Below are 25727 nucleotides of genomic sequence, written 5' to 3' on the forward strand. Positions count from 1 at the left end.
AAAAGTTACAGATGCATGTACATCATTTACAACCAAACATCAACCTCTGGGGTTAAAAAGTGAAGCCAGTGAAGTTTTAAAATCTGCAATACACTGAATGTCCACTGGGGGCAGGCTTCAAAAATACACCACTCCTCATAGACATTTATGTTATATGACAAAGACATAATGAATTAGATTCATATAATGCTTTTTTGATCACTCAAAGTGCTTTACACTATTGACCCATTATTCATTCGCTCACACATTCACACTCTGGTGGTGGTCAACTACATATGTAGCCACAGCTGCCCTGGGGCAGACTGACAGAAGCCCAAGGACACAACAGACTGACTAGGACAGAGCGGGATTCGAACCTCCAACCCTTCGGTTTTTTGGACAACTCACTCTACCATCTGAGCCACAGCCACCCAACATATTTCAGTTGTTTAGATTATGTCTGCCTAAATATGACATCATGGTGACACAAAACTCATTTTCCAGACCCAGCCTGCAACAGCTGAGCCTGTATGGTCCTTCACTATAACTTCCCTCAAAGACACCAGTTAGGATTCAGAATGGGTGAAATTCATTTATTTCACTAAAATACGCTTATTGGTGCATTTAGTGTCAGCTTTTACCTGCTGTAGATTGTGATTTTGATTGTCTTTGTATAGTTTCACTTTAATTTAGTCATCCAGTCATTTTGACAGTGTTTATAGATTTCATGATATGCCCCGTTTCCACTGCGTGGTATCAGCTCGACTCGACTCAGCTCGGCTCAGCCTTTTTGCGTTTCCATTATGAAAAGGGACCTGGAATCTGGTACCCAGTACTAGTTTTTTGGTATCGCCTCTGCTGAGGTTCCAGGACTGGGGACCAGATACTAAAACGTGTCGTGTAAACACTGCAGACCTCTGATTGGTCAGACAGTTTTCTCTGTGACCTGCCGTTTTACAAAAAACAGATGCGGAAATGGACAGTAAATATAGCGGTACATTAATTCACATGATAACAGCCCAAAACTACACCATGGTCGGTCGAGGAGATTCAGTCTTTGGTGGCCGACGTAAAAATTCAGACGAGACAACATGCAACAAGCGAGTTTATCAGCAACTCCCTGAAGAGACGACATAGAAGTAACGCGCCGCATGGCTATGACGTCCAGGTACTGTAAAGTCAGTAGTATCTTGTAATGGAAATGGTCTCCAGGAATACCGAGTCAAGCCAAGCCGAGTCGAGCTTGTTCAACGTAGTGGAAACACAGCAATAGTTGTATGTGCCAATATTTATTGAATAACATAGTGCCTTCATAACATTAAATAAGATGTTCTTAGTTAATGTGGTCGTGTTTTCATTAAGGTTTCATGACCTGCTCCTCTCCAACTCCACCCTCTTAATCCAAATATAGGAACTTTTTTTCTAATAACCAGTACAGTCATATCAAGCATCTTGAGGCTTCTAAACTGTAGAACCAATGGATGATGCCACTTTAACCTGACTTATGTGTACAACATATCTGTCATATTTACCTTTTGCCCTCGGCCTCATCAATGGAATCAGGAAGCTCTCTCCTCCTGGTCTCAGGAAGCATAAAACCAAGACCACCACTGATAAAGGTGAGGCTGCTGGAGACCAGTATGGGTATGATCCAGTGGTACATGGCTGTGATGTTGAGCAGCGGAGCCACTATTGCCCCTGATCTGCCTGATATGGAGCTCAACCCTGTGGCTGTTTGTCTGAGTAGAGAAGAGAACAGGGATTAAATGAGTCACATTTGTCTCATAATTTAAAGAGGCATTAAAGTGGAACTGTGTAACATTATTATTTTAATTCTTGGTAGTTCTTCTTGGTTCAACTGGACTGGTTTAGCTCTTTTTTTTCCCTTAATTAAACAGATTTAAAGTAATTGTGATAGTTAAATTGTATGTTGGGGGGAGAATAGAAATCCTCCCCCCTCCCACTAGGGTCTCCAGGGCCAAATATGCCACTTTTAACTTCTCTGTCACCGTCCTGGTGGCCTAGATCTCATCTTTCTTGAGAAACATCACAGTTTACGGCACCACACAAACACACTCTCAGCCAGGCATTGCTGTTCCATCTTTAGCTGCTGTTGTGTGCTTTTTCCTAATCTGCACATGGTTGGAAGGGGAGGGTTAAGCATGGGTTTTACGACATTGAATATGTACTTCAAAAGTGTGGGGAGAGCTCCACAGAGACAGATGCTACAAAAACAGTGAAGAAGAACCAAAATGGTAAAATCTTACAGAGTTCCACTTTAAAGAGTCAACATCATAAAGACAGGAAAGTCAGAAGAGTAAGAAAACACAAAGGCCTGAAACATGGTGTAGTTTGACAACCTACCGAACAGTTGTCGGAAACAGCTCCTGCACCAACACATTACATACAGAACCAGCCCAGATAAGGAAAAAGCGAGAAACAGCAGCTAGAGATGTAACAGCGATGCCACACCCTGGAAAAAAAAATAATATCAGAAACATCACCAGAATAAACTAAAAGGTTTTGCAGTTCATGAATACACAGTCAGATTTGTAAGTATTTCATTATTATAACTTATGTAATGTATTTAGTTATCAGAGTTTATTATATTTAAAAATGTTATTATTAAACTGTGGATGAATTTAGTGAATCAGAAAAGTCACAGATTTACATCAACATAATATTAACACTGTTTCAATCGAAATTATATTTATATGTATGCACACGATGGTTTTTTTGGTTAAGTTTGGGTAAGAATTTGTTTTGGAAAGACATCAAAGCTTTATTTAATACAGACTTTCAAAGGACAGTAATTCTTAAATGAAATTGAAAACATACATTTTGGCTTTTCCAAAACAAATTCATTAAGTCATTTACCTTGAGGAACAGCCAAGATCAGTATACTAGAGAGCCCTGCAGTGGCGAGTGTTAGCATGAACAGTGGTTTTCTTCCAAACACCTCCAACAGCCAAATGCAAAGTATATGAGCAGGGATTTCGATAGCACCGAATATGAACTGTGTCAGGAAAACGTTCAAGCCCAAGTTTGCCATATTCAAGTGCAAGCCCAAATAGGAGACATTCAATGAAAACCTGTTGGAAACAGAAGTAAAACAAAGTCAGACCATGTCCAGCATTAATTATCAAACATTCAAAACATTTTAAAAATAAATTATTACCGTGCAAGTGATATAGTGACAAAATATCTTGACAGTAGACGTGATCTAAAAATATCTTTAATGCCTCCATTGTTCACAGCTTTTTTCATTGAAATCTGGAACAGAAAGATTATATCAACCACTGGTATCTGTGACTTTTTTTCCTCCATCAAAGACACATCACACTCATGAACCAGAAAGTATGTCTGATGAACACAGCTACTTCAGTGCTACTTGACTCTGGCAAATGCTTGGAGAGTAATGAAGTTTTAGGAGATGTAGGGACAGAGTCATGAGCTGTCATGACCACTTAGGAGGTCCAGGCAGGACAGAAAGAGGACCTTATCATTCACCCAGTGTGGTACTTTCAAAGTCAGAACCAAAATCCAAACAGTGAGCTAGTTGGAGTTATAGAGCCAGGGAGTCTTCTCTTAAAAGTGTGGTGGAGGGAGTGATTAAGTGGTTAAGGTGTTGGATTTAAGATCCAATGGACAGAAGTCCATGTGGGTTCAAACCCCACTCCTGGTATAGAAAGAACATGTTAACTCATGCAACATGCAGACCACGGACTCAAATTTTCAAACTGAAGGGGCTGTGTAAATGCACAGGCAACACCAAGACCCAAAAAAACACCTAATACTCTCGAACAGGACCACTGGAAGGTTTAACCACCTACTCATGAACATGAACTTCTTCTGAAACCCCAGTGATGTAAACATGTGGACTCCATGACAAATCACAAAACTATAGAGGGTTTCACTACAACTACATACGTTTCTATGTCATACGTTTTACATAAGCAAGATTTTGATGCTGAATCATGTTATTTTACGAAATAAAGATGAATGAAAGATAAATGAAAGTAATCCAGTCCAAGTGTCAGTACATTTTCCAGTAGAGAGTCTGGGATTGTGCGTTTGCTGATGGCTGCTGCCTTCATTATCAGCTGTTTTGCCTCTTCTGTTCTCCCTCTGCTCAACAACCACCTGGCCGACTCTGGAATAAACCTGATGGAAAGAAGAAAAATAACACTGAATGTCACTTCATAAACTATAGGTTACAAATAAGATTATTGACAGCTGTAACAAAGGACAATACACACCATATGTAAAGTAAAACTACTCCGAGTGGAGCTGCTATGATGATCTTAGCCAGTCTCCAGTCTCTGATGAAGTATACCAAACCAGCAAGGGCACATTGTCCAACAGAAGTAAAGAGAAGAGTCAAACATACTCCCCATGACCGTTTGGATGCACCGATCCACTCTGTGACTACAAAAGGGAAAGGGAATTATAACCATTTTAATCATAGTCCCTCCACTGTCAGAGGTTCAAAAGTAACACATTAATGGACACATTAATTCATTTACTGCTTGATTGTGGGTCTTCCTGCCTTCAGTTAAGTCTCAGCAACACATTAAATCAGCCTTTCCTAGCCCAGCCCCATTAGCAATGACACACCAGAATTCAATGTGTCCCAATACTTTCATGTCTTTGTTGTTTTCTGCTATCATTCCGTTGTATGTAAGGTGGTTGAAATGGTCACTGAAACTCATAACAATTGATTTTCCCCATTGCCAGATAAGAAAAAATGAATCACAAAAAGGAACAAATCATGTTAGAGCAAAATTTGATTCAGACATCGTTCTGAGTCTGGTATTTTACGTAGTATCTTGCCATTAAAAAAGTACATTAACAACTGTATTTAAAGTCTTAATTGTGAAGATCGTTGTGACCCTATGCTTCCAAGAGAATTTGATGAATCCAATTTTTCTGCATCTATAATATAATAATATAATATCTAATTGATTAATATAATAACACTAATTGGAAATAAATGATATTATTATTATTGATGTTAAGTCACATTAAAGTCATATGGTCTCGTCAGCTTTCTTTCAGGTATTAATTGCAGCATTTAAATATGTATAAAATTAGTTCACATACTCAGTACAATAGAGTTGACTCGATAGCCTCCACCTCCCACTCCCGCAAAGAACGTGAACACTGTAAATGAATACATATCAGGGCAAAACCCTGATGCTAAAACAAATATAAATGTTATAACTGCCGGAACTTGAATTGCCCGTTTCCGACCAAACCTGTAACAAAGAAAAATACAATGATACAATATATACATATATACAGTAGTTATAGACAGTTATATATTAACTATTACTTATAATGAGTCTAAAGTCTAATATAGGTTTGTCTCTCTCCAATGTAATTTTTAACAGTACAGAATGATGTCCAGGGTTTCACTGTCAGTACGTTTTTGTATTCATCTTTTTTTTAATGTCTGAATTAATGTAGGATACTTACGATTCGGCAAGAGGTCCAAACAGAAGAGAACCAACGAGAACTCCAACCATGGAAATGGCTTGTATGATTTCCAACAAATTAGCTGTGTCACAAACTAGATCAAACTGAAGAAAGAAAGAATGAACTGACTTTATTCTGAAACAGTTGTGAACATACACACCAAAGAAAAAACAACCAAGAAAAAAAAAAGCAAACACAAAAAAAATTTGGAACACAATCATTTAAACAGAGCAGTGATGTTACAAAGTTATTTGTGTGTGTGTGTGTGTGTGTGGGGGGGGGGGGGGGGGGGCAGAAGAGGCCGAAGAAGAAACAGAAGAGGCCGTAAAGTGGAACCTTGTGGCACCCCACAAATTACATCCTGAAGATCTGAATTAAATCCTCTTAAGGTGAAGACACACCACCCTAACTGCTGTCATCAGTCATTGTTGTCAGCAGAGAGTGTTGAATAGTCTAGAAGGGTTATTGTTGTTGTACTTGTTGAAAAGATGGTTAGTAATAAGAAGATACTGGTGTTGTCAGCTCTCAGGCTCCTTCTTGTGGAAGAAGAAAGATGTTGCAGGTGAAAACTGAGGAGAAATCACACTATGCTAACAATGCTAACAGTGTTCACTTCATGGAATGAATGAAGTCCATAGGCAGCACTGACTGGCACTCATTCAGATACGATATGAGCAGTGAATGGCCTACTATAGAAGACAATAATAGTGTGAAGTACTTGGTATAGCTGTATTCACATGTAAACATCTTGTTCACTGATTCACTAGACAAGGGCTATCCCTCCACCAATCAGATTGGTCCGACTTAACGGCGGGTAGTGGCCGACTATACATGTTGAATCGGTTGAAAAGACTGGCAATGGCATTCACGGCGGCCGATGGCATGGAACACACCAAGTAGACTCATGTCACTGACCTCGCCAGACTGCCTGACAACGTCTGACCACTGAAAATCGGGTTGGTGTGTCTTCACCTTTAAACATCACAGACTAAACCACTGTACAGAACTATGCCCAAATCCCAAGTACTCTAGCTTTGACAGCAGTAGGTTTACCTCCATATACCTACGTAAACAGCAGGTTTATGTAGGTATATTTCAATCAGAAGACCCCCTTAAACTGAAATACCCAAAGAAAGATAGAAAATTCTGAATATACAGTATATATCAGAAGAAAGAGAAGAAAAACTAAAGATACACTATGACTATCAATCCTCACTTACATCAGTGACTATGGTGGCTGTGTACAGTGTGCTTTTGTAGACCCATCCATTCTGGCAGCTCGTGGTCTTGTTGAGTCCAAACTCCCTGATGGCATCGATGTCCCAGTCTACAGGGACGAACATCTGACACCTGCTGAAGGTTCCATCTGCCTCCCTGGGCAGAGTCAGGTTCAGCTGCTCATCTGTGGTCAGGTTTGGATCCAGACCCAGGATCCAGTCTGTGTTACAGTGTCGATCTGGATTCTTCTCTATGAAAAGAATACTTGCTATCAAAAATCCATGACTGAAGTTTATAAAGCATAGTGCAGCCAGAGTGACCCTCTGGAATAATCCGAATTCTCCAATGTTCCTGAGGATCTCTCCAAAATCAGCCATGATGACACAGTCTGTGTGTCCGTTCTGTGGACTGACCACTCTGCACGTGCATTAAATACTGTTCTGTAATTTTTAACCTGAGAATATTACATTACATGAAATTCATTTGGGCTGTCATTACCTGAAGTGCACTAAAAGTTTATTATTCCTCAGTGGCTCATTTTAGATAAGTTGGGTGAAAGTCCAGAATTTTATCTTGAAATTTAGGGCAACCAGTTAGAAAGCCTGAAATCCATCTGGAATCACGGAACTTTAATCCATGTGAAATATGAAGGCGGGACTAACAGTTACCGAATAAACCAATCACAGATTAGATGGAAGTGAGTCTTTTGTCAGAGAAATTTAAGAATACAGGGTGTAATCTTGAATTTCCCCCCGGGGATCAATAAAGTATGTATGTATGTATGTATGTATGTATGTATGTATGTATGTATGTATATATGTATCTATCTATCTATCTATCTATCTATCTATCTATCTATCTATCTATCTATCTATCTATCTATCTATCTATCTATCTATCTATCTATCTATCTATCTATCTATCTATCTAATCTGTTAGCCTGGCCAACCATCTGGTTTTCTCAGTGTATTCAGTACTAAAAAAACAGTCTGGAACTGGTCCATTTGCTGTGAATTATGCCCAATCTACACTGAACAAAAATATAAACGCACCACTTTTGTTTTTGCTCCCATTTTTCATGAGCTGAACTCAAAGATCTAAAACTTTTTCTATGTACACAAAAGGCCTATTTCTCTCAAATATTGTTCATAAATTTGTCTAAATCTGTGTTAGTGAGCACTTCTCCTTTGTCCTTTGCTGAGATAATCCATCCACCTCACATGTGTGGCATATCAAGATGCTGATTAGACAGCAGGATTATAGTACAGGTGTGACTTAGGCTGGCCACAATAAAAGGCCTCTCTAAAATGTGCAGTTTTACTGTATTGGGTGGTCCAGGGGGGTCAGAAAACCAGTCAGTATTTGGTGTGACCACCATTTTCCTCGCACAGTCTTCTTCATGAATTCTCTGAAACACCTTTGGAGATGGCTTATGGTAGAGAAATGAACATTCAATTCACAGGCAAAAGCTCTGGTGGAGATTCCTGAAGTCAGCATGCCAACTGCATATTCCCTCAAAACTTGTGACATCTGTGGTATTGTGCTGTGTGATAAAACTGCACATTTTGGAGTGGCCTTTTATTGTGGCCAGCCTAAGGCACACCTGTGCAAAAATCATGCTGTCTAATCAGCATCTTCATATGCCACACCTGTGAGGTGGATGGATTATCTCAGCAAAGAAGAAGTGTTCACTAACACAAATTTAGACAGATTTGTGAACAATATTTGAGAGAAATAAACCTTGTGTGTACACAGAAAAAGGTTTAGATCTTTGAGTTCAGCTCATGAAAAATGGGAGCAAAAACAAAAGTGGTGCGTTTATATTTTTGTTCAGTATATTTTGTACTGGACCAATTGCAAGTCTTGGGGACAGGTGTTTTGCAATGCCTCATACGCACCGACTTCATTTTGTTGCGAGTCAAAGTCAGTTCCAAGTCCGCAAATCTTTTTACAGCTGTTGTCGGTTGTTTGATTCAAAAATAAGGGTTGAATTTCAGATCACACCCTGTAATCTTACATTTCTTTGACAAAAGCGTCATGTCACTCTTATCTATGACTGGTTCACTGGGCCCTGTCCATCTTTCTCACTAAAATACATTTATTGGTGGACTTGGGGTCTGCCGTAGATTGACAGTTTCAGTTTAGTTTAGTCATCCAGTCATTATTAGTGTTTGTATATTTCATAATTTTCATATTACTGTTACTGGAAACAGTTGTAGGTGCCAACATTTATTGAATAACATAGTGCCCTCATAATGTTAAATAGGATGCTCTAGTTAATGTGGTCGTGTTTTCATTAAAGGGGTCATATTTTTTTAAACCAACTTTTATCAGTCTTTGGTACATTTATTTGTGTATTTGGGGACCCTTATAATTCAAAAAGTTTGAATTTGAACCCTCCAAATGCCATAAGAACTGACATGACATACAATGCTGTTTCATGAGATCAGTCTCCAATGGGCATTAAAGAGTCAACATCATAAAGAGAAAAGTACGAAGAGCAAAGGAACACAAATGCCTGAAACAGCTCCTGCACCAACACAACACATATAAAACCAGTCCAGATTAGGAAAAAGCACCAAACAGCAGCCATAAAAAAGTCTGGTGGTGTGAGGTCTGCTGAACGTGGAGGGTATTTAACGAAACCCCTCTGTCCAATCCACCTGTTTGTCCAGTTCACCAGACCTCCCACCACTAGACTTTTTTTTATGGGGATACCTAAAAGACAAAGTCTACGCTATGAGACCTGCAACAGTCGCTGAATTGAGAGCAGCCACTGAACGTGAATGCACGCAAATACCAAGGGAATTGTTTTGTGATGTGTGTGATTCCATTGCTTGGCGTTGTCAGCAGAGTCTGGACCAAAACTGACGTCAGTTTGAGAACAGATGGTGACAAAATAATAAAATGATGTTTGTAAATTCTATTACATTTTGAAAAGTAAATGAATTTTAATAAACACCTACTTTACAATTATTTAAAGCGTGTATACATCTTTTGGGACACCCTGTATATTTATTTTAACTTACCAGTGGGTTTCCACAAAATAACCTACATTTTCTTTTTCCTCCACCTTGAATAACAATAGTTACAAACCTTGGTATTTTAATTGTTGATGACGGGAACACACATTAATTGTGGATATCACAGGTTATAACATGAAAAAAGAAGAAGAGGAAGTTCTGAGCCATAGTAGAAACAAGGTGGACTTTGTGGAAGACAAACCACCCTCTAAATGACTCCTTATAGGGTAGTGAAAACACAATTTTCATTTTCATATAACTGTATATTAATAACAATCAGATAATGAGTTTTATATAAAGTGTTTATTACTAACAAAACATCATGACAAGTAAATGAAGAAGCAGAAGACATACAGAGGCTGAAAGATAGCTGTATTAATTACACATATGAAATTCTGATTAAAGGTAATATGTTCTACATTTTAAACACACATTTACATCTTTGTTGAACTTGTACATGGAGTTTTGTTTGTTGGCGTCACATTTCTGAAAGACAACAGACACATGAAAGACAGATGATTAGTAAAGGTTAGAGGTATCAGGTACATCATGTATAACCAAGCATCGACTACATCATTTGGGGATGAAAAGTGTTAAAATCCTGAATGTCCACAGGAGGCAGATGTCAAAAACACATTAAACCTCCATATTATATGACACAGACATGTTTACAGCCTGGTACAACAACCATTCTGGCTCTAGTTAATTGCCTCCTCTAAATGTAATGGAGGTGAATTCTAATATATTTCATGTGTTTGATCACAGTAAGGCCAAATGTTCTGCATAACGGTAAGGCAGAGTCCTGCCTCTTTATGTTTTATCCCATGGGGCCTTATTTCAGGAAAAATTGCATGACAGTCAAAGGCAAGAGACAATTTTTCTTTTTTATCCAATTTTAATAATACATCATTTACACATAAGATGTTTATCGAGAAAATTTACAAGAAAGTAACTGTTTGTTGTAAAGTATCAGATTGTGTAAATACTGTATGTCAATATAAAGACTCCACACTTGGAAATCACAGTGTTGATGTCATCATAACTGTCACAAACAGTCACTTGTAGTAATTTTAATTTCTTTTAATACTTTTTCACCTCGATCTTGAATATTAAGGTAAAATGTGCTGAGACTTATACACAGTCTATGTGTTCAAAATATTTGTGGTATATACCTGTTGCCCTCGGCCTCATCAGTGGAATCAGGAAGCTCTTTCCTCCTGGTCTCATGAAGCAGGAAACCAAGACCACCACTGATAAAGGTGAGGCCACTGGAGACCACGATGGGTATGATCCAATGGTACACAGCTGTGATGTTGAGCAGTGGAGCCACTATCGCCCCTGTTTTACTCGATATGGTGCCTAATCCTGTGACTGTTTGTCTAAAGAGAGGGAAGAGGGATTAAAGAAGCCACACTGGTCTAATAACATTATAGAGCAGAGGTGATGTCGCAGATAAATATTAAACAGATGACCCCCTAAAGACAGAATAATGCGAGGAGTAAGGAAACACAAACCTACCGAATAGACGTCGGAAACAACTCCTGCAATAACACAACACATACAGCAGCAGCCCAGATGAGGAAAAAACGTGAAAGAGCAGCTAAAGATGTTACAGCGATGCCACACCCTGGAAAATAAATAAACAAATAAATAAAAACACTTAACAACAGCCAAAGGTTAAAAGGTCACCAGAATAGAAGGACAAAAAAAGACAAAAATTATGCAAAAGACACAACAAGATGGACATGATGTAAAAGATGCAAGAAGAAATATGGAAGTGTATGGTAAAAAGTAAAAACATAAAACAGAGACAGCAAAAAGGTCAGTCAGTTGTGTTTGTGATAACCTTTTTCTTTTTTGACATTGTGCTGCTGTAATTAGTAACACAATACAATACAATACAATACAATTAGCAATACAATACAAAAAAAGGAGCCACATAATTATGTGGCTACTTTAATAAATTTGCCAATACCAATATAGGTCTATATTCACATTATATTATTTGCATCAGTCATTCACGGCACTTTTTAAACCAAAGTTATGATCATGTAAGTGTATTTTAACACATAAAGACCCAGTGCTACTCTTGTGGCAGTTCCAAAAATATTTTTATCTCTATATTTAACTTTTCTTATTTGATTGATCACCATTTATTCTAATATTATCCTCTGAACTTTGCAGAAATCAGGTATTTTCCTATATTTAATTCACTGATCATGTAGATGTTCATAGCTCAGATTAAAGTTGAAGGTTATTATATCAGAAAAAGAGAAAACTAAAGAAAAAGTGACTTTTTAATCAAAGATATCAATTACTGAACACAAAAACAAGAGTCTCCATGCACTATAATTTATAAAACTCCATGGGTTTTACTGGTGAATCAATGTTGTAGAAGATGATGGTGATTCCATGTTTACTATGGATCCTCTAAATGTCCAAATGGGTCATATCTGATGGCCATGAAAAGATGACAAACTGCATTTTACACCAATTATTTACATGTACTGATAGGGTTAGTGGATCAACAGGTATTAAACAGTTTAGATCAGTAGAGGCTTTTGGTCGCCACTGGCTGTTTGTGTCTTTATGGGTTAATGGTGGTGTCAAAGTCTTAGATTGTGTAAATCCAGCACAAACATCACACAACAGTAACATTTCCTTTCATGACTGAAAACATACATTTTGGCTTTTCCAAAACAAATCCATTAAGTCATTTACCTTGAGGAACAGCCAAGATCAGTATACTAGAGAGCCCTGCAGTGGCGAGTGTTAGCATGAACAGTGGTTTTCTTCCAAACACCTCCAACAGCCAAATGCAAAGTATATGAGCAGGGATTTCGATAGCACCGAATATGAACTGTGTGAGGAAAACGTTCAAGCCCAAGTTTGCCATATTCAAGTACAAGCAGTAGAAGGAGACGTTCAGTGAAAACCTGTTGGAAACAGAAGTAAAACAAAGTCAGACCATGTCCAGCATTAATTATCAAACATTCAAAACATTTTAAAAATAAATTATTACCATGCCAGTAATATAGTGACGAAATATCTGGACAGTAGACGTGATCTAAAAATATCTTTAATGCCTCCATCGTTCACAGCTTTTTTCACTGAAATCTGTAACAGAAAGATTATATCAACCACTGGTATCTGTTACTTTTTTTTCCTCCATCAAAGGAACATCACACTCATGGACCAGAAAGTATGTCTGATGAACACAGCTACTTCAATGCTGATTGACTCTGGCAAATGCTTGGAGAGTAATGAACTTTTACGAGATGTAGGGACAGAGTCATGAGCTGTCGTGACCACTTAGGAGGTCCAGGTAGGACAGAAGGAGGACCTTATCATTCACCCAATGTGGTACTTTCAAAGTCAGAACCAAAATCCAAACAATGAGCTAGTTGGAGTTATAGAGCCAGGGAGTCTTCTCTTAAAAGTGTGGTGGAGGTGAGTGATTAGGAATAGAATCTTCTACTGTCATGTCAAGATTGCCAAAGACGACAGTTGGAGCAGTTGATACTGATAGAGAGGCTGTGTGCTCCTCAAGATGATTCCATGCACTTGGGATTTGAGAGGACATTGCAGATCATCAGGGAGAAACTGGCTTTACTGGCCTGGTTTGAACATTGTGAGAGGTGTTTCCTCAGAAATCCACCAGGATGTTCAAACAGACTGACCAGGATGGCCGAGTGGTTAAGGTGTTGGACTTAAGATCCAATGGACGGAAGTCCACGTGGGTTCAAACCCCACTCCTGGTATAGAAAGAACAGGTCAACTCATGCAACATGCAGACCAAGGACTCAAATTTCAAACTGAAGGGGCTGTGTAAATGCACAGGCAACACCAAGACCCAAAAAAACACCTAATACTCTCGAACAGGACCACTGGAAGGTTTAACCACCTACTCATGAACATGAACTTCTTCTGAAACCCCAGTGACGTAAACATGTGGACTCCATGACAAATCACCAACTATAGAGGGTTGCACTAAAACTACATATGTTTCTACGTCATATTTTTTACATCAGCAAGATTTTGATGCTAAATCATGTTATTTTAGGAAATAAAGATGAATGAAAGATAAATGAAAGTAATCCAGTCCAAGTGTCAGTACATTTTCCAGTAGAGAGTCTGGGATTGTGCGTTTGTTGATGGCTGCTGCCTTCATTATCAGCTGTTTTGCCTCTTCTGTTCTCCCTCTGCTCAACAACCACCTGGCCGACTCTGGAATAAACCTGATGGAAAGAAGAAAAATAACACTGAATGTCACTTCATAAACTCTAGGTTACAAATAAGATTATTGACAGCTGTAACAAAGGACAATACACACCATATGTAAAGTAAAACTACTCCGAGTGGAGCTGCTATGATGATCTGAACCAGTCTCCAGTCTCTGATGTAGTATACCAAACCAGCAAGGGCACATTGTCCAACAGAAGTAAAGAGAAGAGTCAAACATACTCCCCATGACCGTTTGGATGCACCGATCCACTCTGTGGCTACAAAAGGGAAAGGGAATTATAACCATTTTAATCATAGTCCCTCCATTGTCAGAGGTTCAAAAGTAACACATTAATAGACACATTAATTCATTTGCTGCTTGATAGTGGGTCTTCCTGCCTTCAGTTAAGTCTCAGTAACACATTAAATCAGCCTTTCCTAGCCCAGCCCCATTAGCAATGACACACCAGAATTCAATGTGTCCCAATACTTTCATCTCTATGGTGTTTTCTTCTATCATTCCGTTGTATGTAAGGTGGTTGAAATGGTCACTGAAACTCATAACAATTGATTTTCCCCATTGCCAGATAAGAAAAAATGAATCACAAAAAGAAACAAATCACATTAGAGTAAAATTTGATTCAGACATCGTTCTGAGTCTGGTATTTTACGTAGTATCTTGCCATTAAAAAGTACATTAACAACTGTATTTAAAGTCTTAATTGTGAAGATCGTTGTGAGCCTATGCTTCCAATAGAATTTGGTGTATCCAATTGTTCTGCATCCATAATATCTATAATATCTAATTGATTGATATACTAACACTAATCGGAAATAAATAATATTATTATTATTGATGTTAAGTTACATTAGTCATATGGTCTCTTCAGCTTTCTTTCAGGTATTAATTGCAGCATTTAAATATGTATAAAATTAGTTCACATACTCAGTACAATACAGTTGACTCGATAGCCTCCAGTTCCCACTCCCGCAAAGAAGGAGAACACTATAAATGAATACATATCAGGGCAAAACCCTGATGCTAATACAAATATGAATGTTATAACTGCCGGAACTTGAATTGCCCATTTCCGACCAAACCTGTAACAAAGAAAAATACAATGATACAATATAGACATATATACAGTAGTTATATATTAACTATAACTTATAATGAGTCTAAAGTCTAATATAGGTTTATTGTCTCTCTCCAATGTAATTTTTAACAGTACAGAATGATGTCCAGGGTTTCACTGTCAGTAGGTTTTTAAATTCATCTTTTTTTTAATGTCTAAATTAATGTAAGATACTTACGATTCGGCAAGAGGTCCAAACAGAAGAGAACCAAGAAGAATTCCAACCATGGAAATGGCTTGTATGATTTCCAACAAATTAGCTTTGTCACAAACTAGATCAAACTGTAGAAAGAAAGAATGAACTGACTTTATTCTGAAACAATTGTGAACATACACACCAAAGAAAAAACAACCAAGAAAAAAAAAAAGCAAACACAAAAAAAATTTGGAACACAATCATTTAAACAGAGCAGTGATGTTACAAAGTTATTTGTGTGTGTGTGTGTGGGGGGGGGACAGAAGAGGCCGAAGAAGAAACAGAAGAGGCTGTAAAGTGGAACCTTGTGGCACCCCACAAATTACATCCTGAAGATCTGAATTAAATCCTCTTAAGGTGAAGACACACCACCCTAACTGCTGTCATCAGTCATTGTTGTCAGCAGAGAGTGTTGAATAGTCTAGAAGGGTTATTGTTGTTGTACTTGTTGAACAGATGGTTAGTAATAAGAAGATACTGGTGTTGTCAGCTCTCAGGCTCCTTCTTGTGGAAGAAGAAAGATGTCGCAGGTGAAAACTGAGGAGAAATCGCACTATGCTAACAATGCTAACAGTGTTCACTTCATGGAATGAATGAAGTCCATAGGCAGCACTGACTGGCACTCATTCAGATACGATATGAGCAGTGAATGGCCTACTATAGAAGACAATAATAGTGTGAAGTACTTGGTATAGCTGTATTCACATGTAAACATCTTGTTCACTGATTCACTAGACAAGGGCTATCCCTCCACCAATCAGATTGGTCCGACTTAACGGCGGGTAGTGGCCGACTATACATGTTGAATGGGTTGAAAAGACTGGCGATGGCATTCACGGCAGCTGATGGCATGGAACACACCAAGTAGACTCATGTCACTGACCTCGCCAGACTGCCTCACAATGTCTGACCACTGAAAATCGGATTGGTGTGTCTTCACCTTTAAACATCACAGACTAAACCACTGTACAGAACTATGCCCAAATCCCAAGCACTCTAGCTTTGACAGCAGTAGGTTTACCTCCATATACCTACGTAAACAGCAGGTTTACGTAGGTATATTTCAATCAGAAGACCCCCTTAAACTAAAACACCCAAAGAAAGATAGAAAATTCTGAATATACAGTATATATCAGAAGAAAGAGAAGAAAAACTAAAGATACACTATGACTATCAATCCTCACTTACATCAGTGACTATGGTGGCCTTGTACAGTGTGCTTTTGTAGACCCATCCATTCTGGCAGCTCGTGGTCTTGTTGAGTCCAAACTCCCTGATGGCATCGATGTCCCAGTCTACAGGGACGAACATCTGACACCTGCTGAAGGTTCCATCTGCCTCCCTGGGCAGAGTCAGGTTCAGCTGCTCATCTGTGGTCAGGTTTGGATCCAGACCCAGGATCCAGTCTGTGTTACAGTGTCGATCTGGATTCTTCTCTATGAAAAGAAAACTTGCCAACAAAAATCCTTGAATGAAGTTTATAAAGCATAGTGCAGCCAGAGTGACCCTCTGGAATAATCCGAATTCTCCAATGTTCCTGAGGATCTCTCCAAAATCAGCCATGATGACACAGTCTGTGTGTCCGTTCTGTGGACTGACCACTCTGCACGTGCATTAAATACTGTTCTGTAATTTTTAACCTGAGAATATTACATTACATGCAATTCATTTGGGCTGTCATTACCTGAAGTGCACTAAAAAGTTTATTATTCCTCAATAGCTCATTTTAGTTAAGTTGGGTGAAAGTCCAGAATTTTATCTTGAAATTTAGGGCAACCAGTTAGAAAGCCTGAAATCCATCTGGAATCTGACATCTGTGCTTTAATCCATGTGAAATATGAAGGCGGGACTAACAGTCACCGAGTAAACCAATCACAGATAAGATGGAAGTGACTCTTTTGTCAGAGAAATTTAAGAATACAGGGTGTAATCTGTTAGCCTGGCCAACCATCTGGTTTTCTCAGTGTATTCAGTACTAAGAAAACAGTCTGGAACTGGTCCATTCACTGTGAATTATGCCCAATCTTTTTTGTACTGGACCAATTGCAAGTCTTGGGGACAGGTGTTTTGCAATGCCTCATACGCACCAACTTCTTTCTGTTGCGAGTCAAAGTCAGTTCCAAGTCCGCAAATCTTTTTACAGCTGTTGTCGGTTGTTTGATTCAAAAATAAGGGTTGAATTTCAGATCACACCCTGTAATCTTACATTTCTCTGACAAAAGCGTCATGTCACTCTTATCTGTGACTGGTTCACTGGGCCCTGTCCGTCTTTCTCACTAAAATACATTTATTGGTGAACTTGAGGTCTGCCGTAGATTGACAGTTTCAGTTTAATTTAGTCATCCAGTCATTATTAGTGTTTATATATTTAATAATTTTCATATTACTATTATTGGAAACAGTTGTAGGTGCCAACATTTATTGAATAACATAGTGCCCCATAATGTTAAATAGGATGCTCTAGTTAATGTGGTCGTGTTTTCATTAAAGGGGTCATATTTTTTTAAACCAACTTTTATCAGTCTTTGGTACATTTATTTGTGTATTTGGGGCCCCTATTAATTCAAAAAGTTTGAATTTGAACCCTCCAAATGCCATAAGAACTGGCATGACATACAATGCTGTTTCATGAGATCAGTCTCCAATGGGCATTAAAGAGTCAACATCATAAAGAGAAAAGTACGAAGAGCAAAGGAACACAAATGCCTGAAACAGCTCCTGCACCAACACAACACATATAAAACCAGTCCAGATTAGGAAAAAGCACCAAACAGCAGCCATAAAAAAGTCTGGTGGTGTGAGGTCTGCTGAACGTGGAGGGTATTTAACAAAACCCCTCCGTCCAATCCACCTGTTTGTCCAGTTCACCAGACCTCCCACCACTAGACTTTTTTTTATGGGGATACCTAAAAGACAAAGTCTACGCTATGAGACCTGCAACAGTCGCTGAATTGAGAGCAGCCACTGAACGTGAATGCACGCAAATACCAAGGGAATTGTTTTGTGATGTGTGTGATTCCATTGCTTGGCGTTGTCAGCAGAGTCTGGACCAAAACTGACGTCAGTTTGAGAACAGATGGTGACAAAATAATAAAATGATGTTTGTAAATTCTATTACATTTTGAAAAGTAAATGAATTTTAATAAACACCTACTTTACAATTATTTAAAGCGTGTATACATCTTTTGGGACACCCTGTATATTTATTTTAACTTACCAGTGGGTTTCCACAAAATAACCTACATTTTCTTTTTCCTCCACCTTGGATAACAATAGTTACAAACCTTTGTATTTTAATTGTTGATGACGGGAACACACATTAATTGTGGATATCACAGGTTATAACATGAAAAAAGAAGAAGAGGAAGTTCTGAGCCATAGTAGAAACAAGGTGGACTTTGTGGAAGACAAACCACCCTCTAAATGACTCCTTATAGGGTAGTGAAAACACAATTTTCATTTTCATATAACTGTATATTAATAACAATCAGATAATGAGTTTTATATAAAGTGTTTATTACTAACAAAACATCATGACAAGTAAATGAAGAAGCAGAAGACATACAGAGGCTGAAAGATAGCTGTATTAATTACACATATGAAATTCTGATTAAAGGTAATATGTTCTACATTTTAAACACACATTTACATCTTTGTTGAACTTGTACATGGAGTTTTGTTTGTTGGCATCACATTTCTGAAAGACAACAGACACATGAAAGACAGATGATTAGTAAAGGTTAGAGGTATCAGGTACATCATGTATAACCAAGCATCGACTACATCATTTGGGGATGAAAAGTGTTAAAATCCTGAATGTCCACAGGAGGCAGATGTCAAAAACACATTAAACCTCCATATTATATGACACAGACATGTTTACAGCCTGGTACAACAACCATTCTGGCTCTAGTTAATTGCCTCCTCTAAATGTAATGGAGGTGAATTCTAATATATTTCATGTGTTTGATCACAGTAAGGCCAAATGTTCTGCATAACGGTAAGGCAGAGTCCTGCCTCTTTATGTTTTATCCCATGGGGCCTTATTTCAGGAAAAATTGCATGACAGTCAAAGGCAAGAGACAATTTTTCTTTTTTATCCAATTTTAATAATACATCATTTACACATAAGATGTTTATCGAGAAAATTTACAAGAAAGTAACTGTTTGTTGTAAAGTATCAGATTGTGTAAATACTGTATGTCAATATAAAGACTCCACACTTGGAAATCACAGTGTTGATGTCATCATAACTGTCACAAACAGTCACTTGTAGTAATTTTAATTTCTTTTAATACTTTTTCACCTCGATCTTGAATATTAAGGTAAAATGTGCTGAGACTTATACACAGTCTATGTGTTCAAAATATTTGTGGTATATACCTGTTGCCCTCGGCCTCATCAGTGGAATCAGGAAGCTCTTTCCTCCTGGTCTCATGAAGCAGGAAACCAAGACCACCACTGATAAAGGTGAGGCCACTGGAGACCACGATGGGTATGATCCAATGGTACACAGCTGTGATGTTGAGCAGTGGAGCCACTATCGCCCCTGTTTTACTCGATATGGTGCCTAATCCTGTGACTGTTTGTCTAAAGAGAGGGAAGAGGGATTAAAGAAGCCACACTGGTCTAATAACATTATAGAGCAGAGGTGATGTCGCAGATAAATATTAAACAGATGACCCCCTAAAGACAGAATAATGCGAGGAGTAAGGAAACACAAACCTACCGAATAGACGTCGGAAACAACTCCTGCAATAACACAACACATACAGCAGCAGCCCAGATGAGGAAAAAACGTGAAAGAGCAGCTAAAGATGTTACAGCGATGCCACACCCTGGAAAATAAATAAACAAACAAATAAAAACACTTAACAACAGCCAAAGGTTAAAAGGTCACCAGAATAGAAGGACAAAAAAAGACAAAAATTATGCAAAAGACACAACAAGATGGACATGATGTAAAAGATGCAAGAAGAAATATGGAAGTGTATGGTAAAAAGTAAAAACATAAAACAGAGACAGCAAAAAGGTCAGTCAGTTGTGTTTGTGATAACCTTTTTCTTTTTTGACATTGTGCTGCTGTAATTAGTAACACAATACAATACAATACAATACAATTAGCAATACAATACAAAAAAAGGAGCCACATAATTATGTGGCTACTTTAATAAATTTGCCAATACCAATATAGGTCTATATTCACATTATATTATTTGCATCAGTCATTCACGGCTATTATTAAGCTATTAAGTTATGATCATGTAAGTGTATTTTAACACATAAAGACCCAGTGCTACTCTTGTGGCAGTTCCAAAAATATTTTTATCTCTATATTTAACTTTTCTTATTTGATTGATCACCATTTATTCTAATATTATCCTCTGAACTTTGCAGAAATCAGGTATTTTCCTATATTTAATTCACTGATCATGTAGATGTTCATAGCTCAGATTAAAGTTGAAGGTTATTATATCAGAAAAAGAGAAAACTAAAGAAAAAGTGACTTTTTAATCAAAGATATCAATTACTGAACACAAAAACAAGAGTCTCCATGCACTATAATTTATAAAACTCCATGGGTTTTACTGGTGAATCAATGTTGTAGAAGATGATGGTGATTCCATGTTTACTATGGATCCTCTAAATGTCCAAATGGGTCATATCTGATGGCCATGAAAAGATGACAAACTGCATTTTACACCAATTATTTACATGTACTGATAGGGTTAGTGGATCAACAGGTATTAAACAGTTTAGATCAGTAGAGGCTTTTGGTCGCCACTGGCTGTTTGTGTCTTTATGGGTTAATGGTGGTGTCAAAGTCTTAGATTGTGTAAATCCAGCACAAACATCACACAACAGTAACATTTCCTTTCATGACTGAAAACATACATTTTGGCTTTTCCAAAACAAATCCATTAAGTCATTTACCTTGAGGAACAGCCAAGATCAGTATACTAGAGAGCCCTGCAGTGGCGAGTGTTAGCATGAACAGTGGTTTTCTTCCAAACACCTCCAACAGCCAAATGCAAAGTATATGAGCAGGGATTTCGATAGCACCGAATATGAACTGTGTGAGGAAAACGTTCAAGCCCAAGTTTGCCATATTCAAGTACAAGCAGTAGAAGGAGACGTTCAGTGAAAACCTGTTGGAAACAGAAGTAAAACAAAGTCAGACCATGTCCAGCATTAATTATCAAACATTCAAAACATTTTAAAAATAAATTATTACCATGCCAGTAATATAGTGACGAAATATCTGGACAGTAGACGTGATCTAAAAATATCTTTAATGCCTCCATCGTTCACAGCTTTTTTCACTGAAATCTGTAACAGAAAGATTATATCAACCACTGGTATCTGTTACTTTTTTTTCCTCCATCAAAGGAACATCACACTCATGGACCAGAAAGTATGTCTGATGAACACAGCTACTTCAATGCGGATTGACTCTGGCAAATGCTTGGAGAGTAATGAACTTTTACGAGATGTAGGGACAGAGTCATGAGCTGTCGTGACCACTTAGGAGGTCCAGGTAGGACAGAAGGAGGACCTTATCATTCACCCAATGTGGTACTTTCAAAGTCAGAACCAAAATCCAAACAATGAGCTAGTTGGAGTTATAGAGCCAGGGAGTCTTCTCTTAAAAGTGTGGTGGAGGTGAGTGATTAGGAATAGAATCTTCTACTGTCATGTCAAGATTGCCAAAGACGACAGTTGGAGCAGTTGATACTGATAGAGAGGCTGTGTGCTCCTCAAGATGATTCCATGCACTTGGGATTTGAGAGGACATTGCAGATCATCAGGGAGAAACTGGCTTTACTGGCCTGGTTTGAACATTGTGAGAGGTGTTTCCTCAGAAATCCACCAGGATGTTCAAACAGACTGACCAGGATGGCCGAGTGGTTAAGGTGTTGGACTTAAGATCCAATGGACGGAAGTCCACGTGGGTTCAAACCCCACTCCTGGTATAGAAAGAACAGGTCAACTCATGCAACATGCAGACCAAGGACTCAAATTTCAAACTGAAGGGGCTGTGTAAATGCACAGGCAACACCAAGACCCAAAAAAACACCTAATACTCTCGAACAGGACCACTGGAAGGTTTAACCACCTACTCATGAACATGAACTTCTTCTGAAACCCCAGTGACGTAAACATGTGGACTCCATGACAAATCACCAACTATAGAGGGTTGCACTAAAACTACATATGTTTCTACGTCATATTTTTTTACATCAGCAAGATTTTGATGCTAAATCATGTTATTTTAGGAAATAAAGATGAATGAAAGATAAATGAAAGTAATCCAGTCCAAGTGTCAGTACATTTTCCAGTAGAGAGTCTGGGATTGTGCGTTTGTTGATGGCTGCTGCCTTCATTATCAGCTGTTTTGCCTCTTCTGTTCTCCCTCTGCTCAACAACCACCTGGCCGACTCTGGAATAAACCTGATGGAAAGAAGAAAAATAACACTGAATGTCACTTCATAAACTATAGGTTACAAATAAGATTATTGACAGCTGTAACAAAGGACAATACACACCATATGTAAAGTAAAACTACTCCGAGTGGAGCTGCTATGATGATCTGAACCAGTCTCCAGTCTCTGATGTAGTATACCAAACCAGCAAGGGCACATTGTCCAACAGAAGTAAAGAGAAGAGTCAAACATACTCCCCATGACCGTTTGGATGCACCGATCCACTCTGTGGCTACAAAAGGGAAAGGGAATTATAACCATTTTAATCATAGTCCCTCCACTGTCAGAGGTTCAAAAGTAACACATTAATAGACACATTAATTCATTTACTGCTTGATAGTGGGTCTTCCTGCCTTCAGTTAAGTCTCAGTAACACATTAAATCAGCCTTTCCTAGCCCAGCCCCATTAGCAATGACACACCAGAATTCAATGTGTCCCAATACTTTCATCTCTATGGTGTTTTCTTCTATCATTCCGTTGTATGTAAGGTGGTTGAAATGGTCACTGAAACTCATAACAATTGATTTTCCCCATTGCCAGATAAGAAAAAATGAATCACAAAAAGAAACAAATCACATTAGAGTAAAATTTGATTCAGACATCGTTCTGAGTCTGGTATTTTACGTAGTATCTTGCCATTAAAAAAATACATTAACAACTGTATTTAAAGTCTTAATTGTGAAGATCGTTGTGAGCCTATGCTTCCAATAGAATTTAGTGTATCCAATTGTTCTGCATCCATAATATCTATAATATCTAATTGATTGATATACTAACACTAATCGGAAATAAATAATATTATTATTATTGATGTTAAGTTACATTAGTCATATGGTCTCTTCAGCTTTCTTTCAGGTATTAATTGCAGCATTTAAATATGTATAAAATTAGTTCACATACTCAGTACAATACAGTTGACTCGATAGCCTCCAGTTCCCACTCCCGCAAAGAAGGAGAACACTATAAATGAATACATATCAGGGCAAAACCCTGATGCTAAAACAAATATAAATGTTATAACTGCCGGAACTTGAATTGCCCGTTTCCGACCAAACCTGTAACAAAGAAAAATACAATGATACAATATAGACATATATACAGTAGTTATATATTAACTATAACTTATAATGAGTCTAAAGTCTAATATAGGTTTATTGTCTCTCTCCAATGTAATTTTTAACAGTACAGAATGATGTCCAGGGTTTCACTGTCAGTAGGTTTTTAAATTCATCTTTTTTTTAATGTCTAAATTAATGTAAGATACTTACGATTCGGCAAGAGGTCCAAACAGAAGAGAACCAAGAAGAATTCCAACCATGGAAATGGCTTGTATGATTTCCAACAAATTAGCTTTGTCACAAACTAGATCAAACTGTAGAAAGAAAGAATGAACTGACTTTATTCTGAAACAACTGTGAACATACACACCAAAGAAAAAACAACCAAGAAAAAAAAAAAGCAAACACAAAAAAAATTTGGAACACAATCATTTAAACAGAGCAGTGATGTTACAAAGTTATTTGTGTGTGTGTGTGGGGGGGGGGCAGAAGAGGCCGAAGAAGAAACAGAAGAGGCCGTAAAGTGGAACCTTGTGGCACCCCACAAATTACATCCTGAAGATCTGAATTAAATCCTCTTAAGGTGAAGACACACCACCCTAACTGCTGTCATCAGTCATTGTTGTCAGCAGAGAGTGTTGAATAGTCTAGAAGGGTTATTGTTGTTGTACTTGTTGAACAGATGGTTAGTAATAAGAAGATACTGGTGTTGTCAGCTCTCAGGCTCCTTCTTGTGGAAGAAGAAAGATGTCGCAGGTGAAAACTGAGGAGAAATCGCACTATGCTAACAATGCTAACACTGTTCACTTCATGGAATGAATGAAGTCCATAGGCAGCACTGACTGGCACTCATTCAGATACGATATGAGCAGTGAATGGCCTACTATAGAAGACAATAATAGTGTGAAGTACTTGGTATAGCTGTATTCACATGTAAACATCTTGTTCACTGATTTACTACACAAGGGCTATCCCTCCATCAATCAGATTGGTCCGACTTAACGGCGGGTAGTGGCCGACTATACATGTTGAATGGGTTGAAAAGACTGGCGATGGCATTCACGGCAGCTGATGGCATGGAACACACCAAGTAGACTCATGTCACTGACCTCGCCAGACTGCCTCACAACCTCTGACCACTGAAAATCGGGTTGGTGTGTCTTCACCTTTAAACATCACAGACTAAACCACTGTACAGAACTATGCCCAAATCCCAAGCACTCTAGCTTTGACAGCAGTAGGTTTACCTCCATATACCTACGTAAACAGCAGGTTTACGTAGGTATATTTCAATCAGTAGACCCCCTTAAACTGAAATACCCAAAGAAAGATAGAAAATTCTGAATATACAGTATATATTAGAAAAAAGAGAAGAAAAACTAAAGATACATTATGACTATCAATCATCACTTACATCAGTGACTATGGTGGCCTTGTACAGTGTGCTTTTGTAGACCCATCCATTCTGGCAGCTCGTGGTCTTGTTGAGTCCAAACTCCCTGATGGCATCGATGTCCCAGTCCACAGGGACGAACATCTGACACTTGCTGAAGGTTTCATCTGCCTCCCTGGGCAGAGTCAGGTTCAGCTGCTCATCTGTGGTCAGGTTTGGATCCAGACCCTAGGATCCAGTCTGTGTTACAGTGTCGATCTGGATTCTTCTCTATGAAAAGAACACTTGCCAACAAAAATCCTTGAATGAAGTTTGTAAAGCAAAGTGCCACCAGAGTGACCCTCTGGAATAATCCGAATTCTCCAATGTTCCTGAGGATCTCTCCAAAATCAGCCATGATGGCACAGTCTGTGTGTCCGTTCTGTGGACAGACCACTCTGCATATGCATTAAATACTGTTCTGTAATGTTTAACCTGAGTATATTACATTATATATGCAATTCATTTGATCTATCATCCCGTGAAGTGCACTAAAAC

General features: G+C 38.3%; 2 protein-coding genes, 2 non-coding genes and 1 pseudogene across 4 annotated transcripts; 2 read left to right on the forward strand and 3 right to left on the reverse strand.

The window, feature by feature from the left end:
* Positions 1-1507: 1507 nt before the first annotated feature.
* On the reverse strand, positions 1508-7052 carry LOC115437412 (solute carrier family 22 member 13-like). Its single transcript, XM_030160636.1, has 9 exons — positions 6678-7052; positions 5458-5561; positions 5083-5237; positions 4239-4407; positions 4023-4143; positions 3158-3252; positions 2857-3071; positions 2344-2452; positions 1508-1718 (listed from the first exon to the last, which is right to left on the reverse strand). The coding sequence occupies exons 1-9, from the start codon at positions 7050-7052 to the stop codon at positions 1508-1510; spliced, it is 1554 nt and encodes a 517-aa protein (XP_030016496.1).
* A 3071-nt stretch (positions 7053-10123) lies between these two features.
* LOC115436726 (solute carrier family 22 member 13-like) lies at positions 10124-16817 on the reverse strand. The gene is made up of 10 exons (XM_030159644.1): positions 16443-16817; positions 15237-15340; positions 14869-15023; positions 14032-14200; positions 13816-13936; positions 12721-12815; positions 12420-12634; positions 11217-11325; positions 10871-11077; positions 10124-10184 (listed from the first exon to the last, which is right to left on the reverse strand). The coding sequence occupies exons 1-10, from the start codon at positions 16815-16817 to the stop codon at positions 10133-10135; spliced, it is 1602 nt and encodes a 533-aa protein (XP_030015504.1). The 3' UTR covers positions 10124-10132.
* On the forward strand, positions 13377-13459 carry trnal-uaa (transfer RNA leucine (anticodon UAA)). Its single transcript has one exon. It is a non-coding gene; the product is annotated as a tRNA-Leu (tRNA).
* A 1071-nt stretch (positions 16818-17888) lies between the features above and the next one.
* On the reverse strand, positions 17889-25587 carry LOC115437413 (solute carrier family 22 member 13-like; annotated as a pseudogene).
* trnal-uaa (transfer RNA leucine (anticodon UAA)) lies at positions 22146-22228 on the forward strand. Its single transcript has one exon. It is a non-coding gene; the product is annotated as a tRNA-Leu (tRNA).
* Positions 25588-25727: the final 140 nt, after the last annotated feature.

This window comes from Sphaeramia orbicularis, chromosome 17 (genome assembly GCF_902148855.1).
Source record: "Sphaeramia orbicularis chromosome 17, fSphaOr1.1, whole genome shotgun sequence".
NCBI classification, from domain to species: Eukaryota; Metazoa; Chordata; class Actinopteri; order Kurtiformes; family Apogonidae; genus Sphaeramia; species Sphaeramia orbicularis.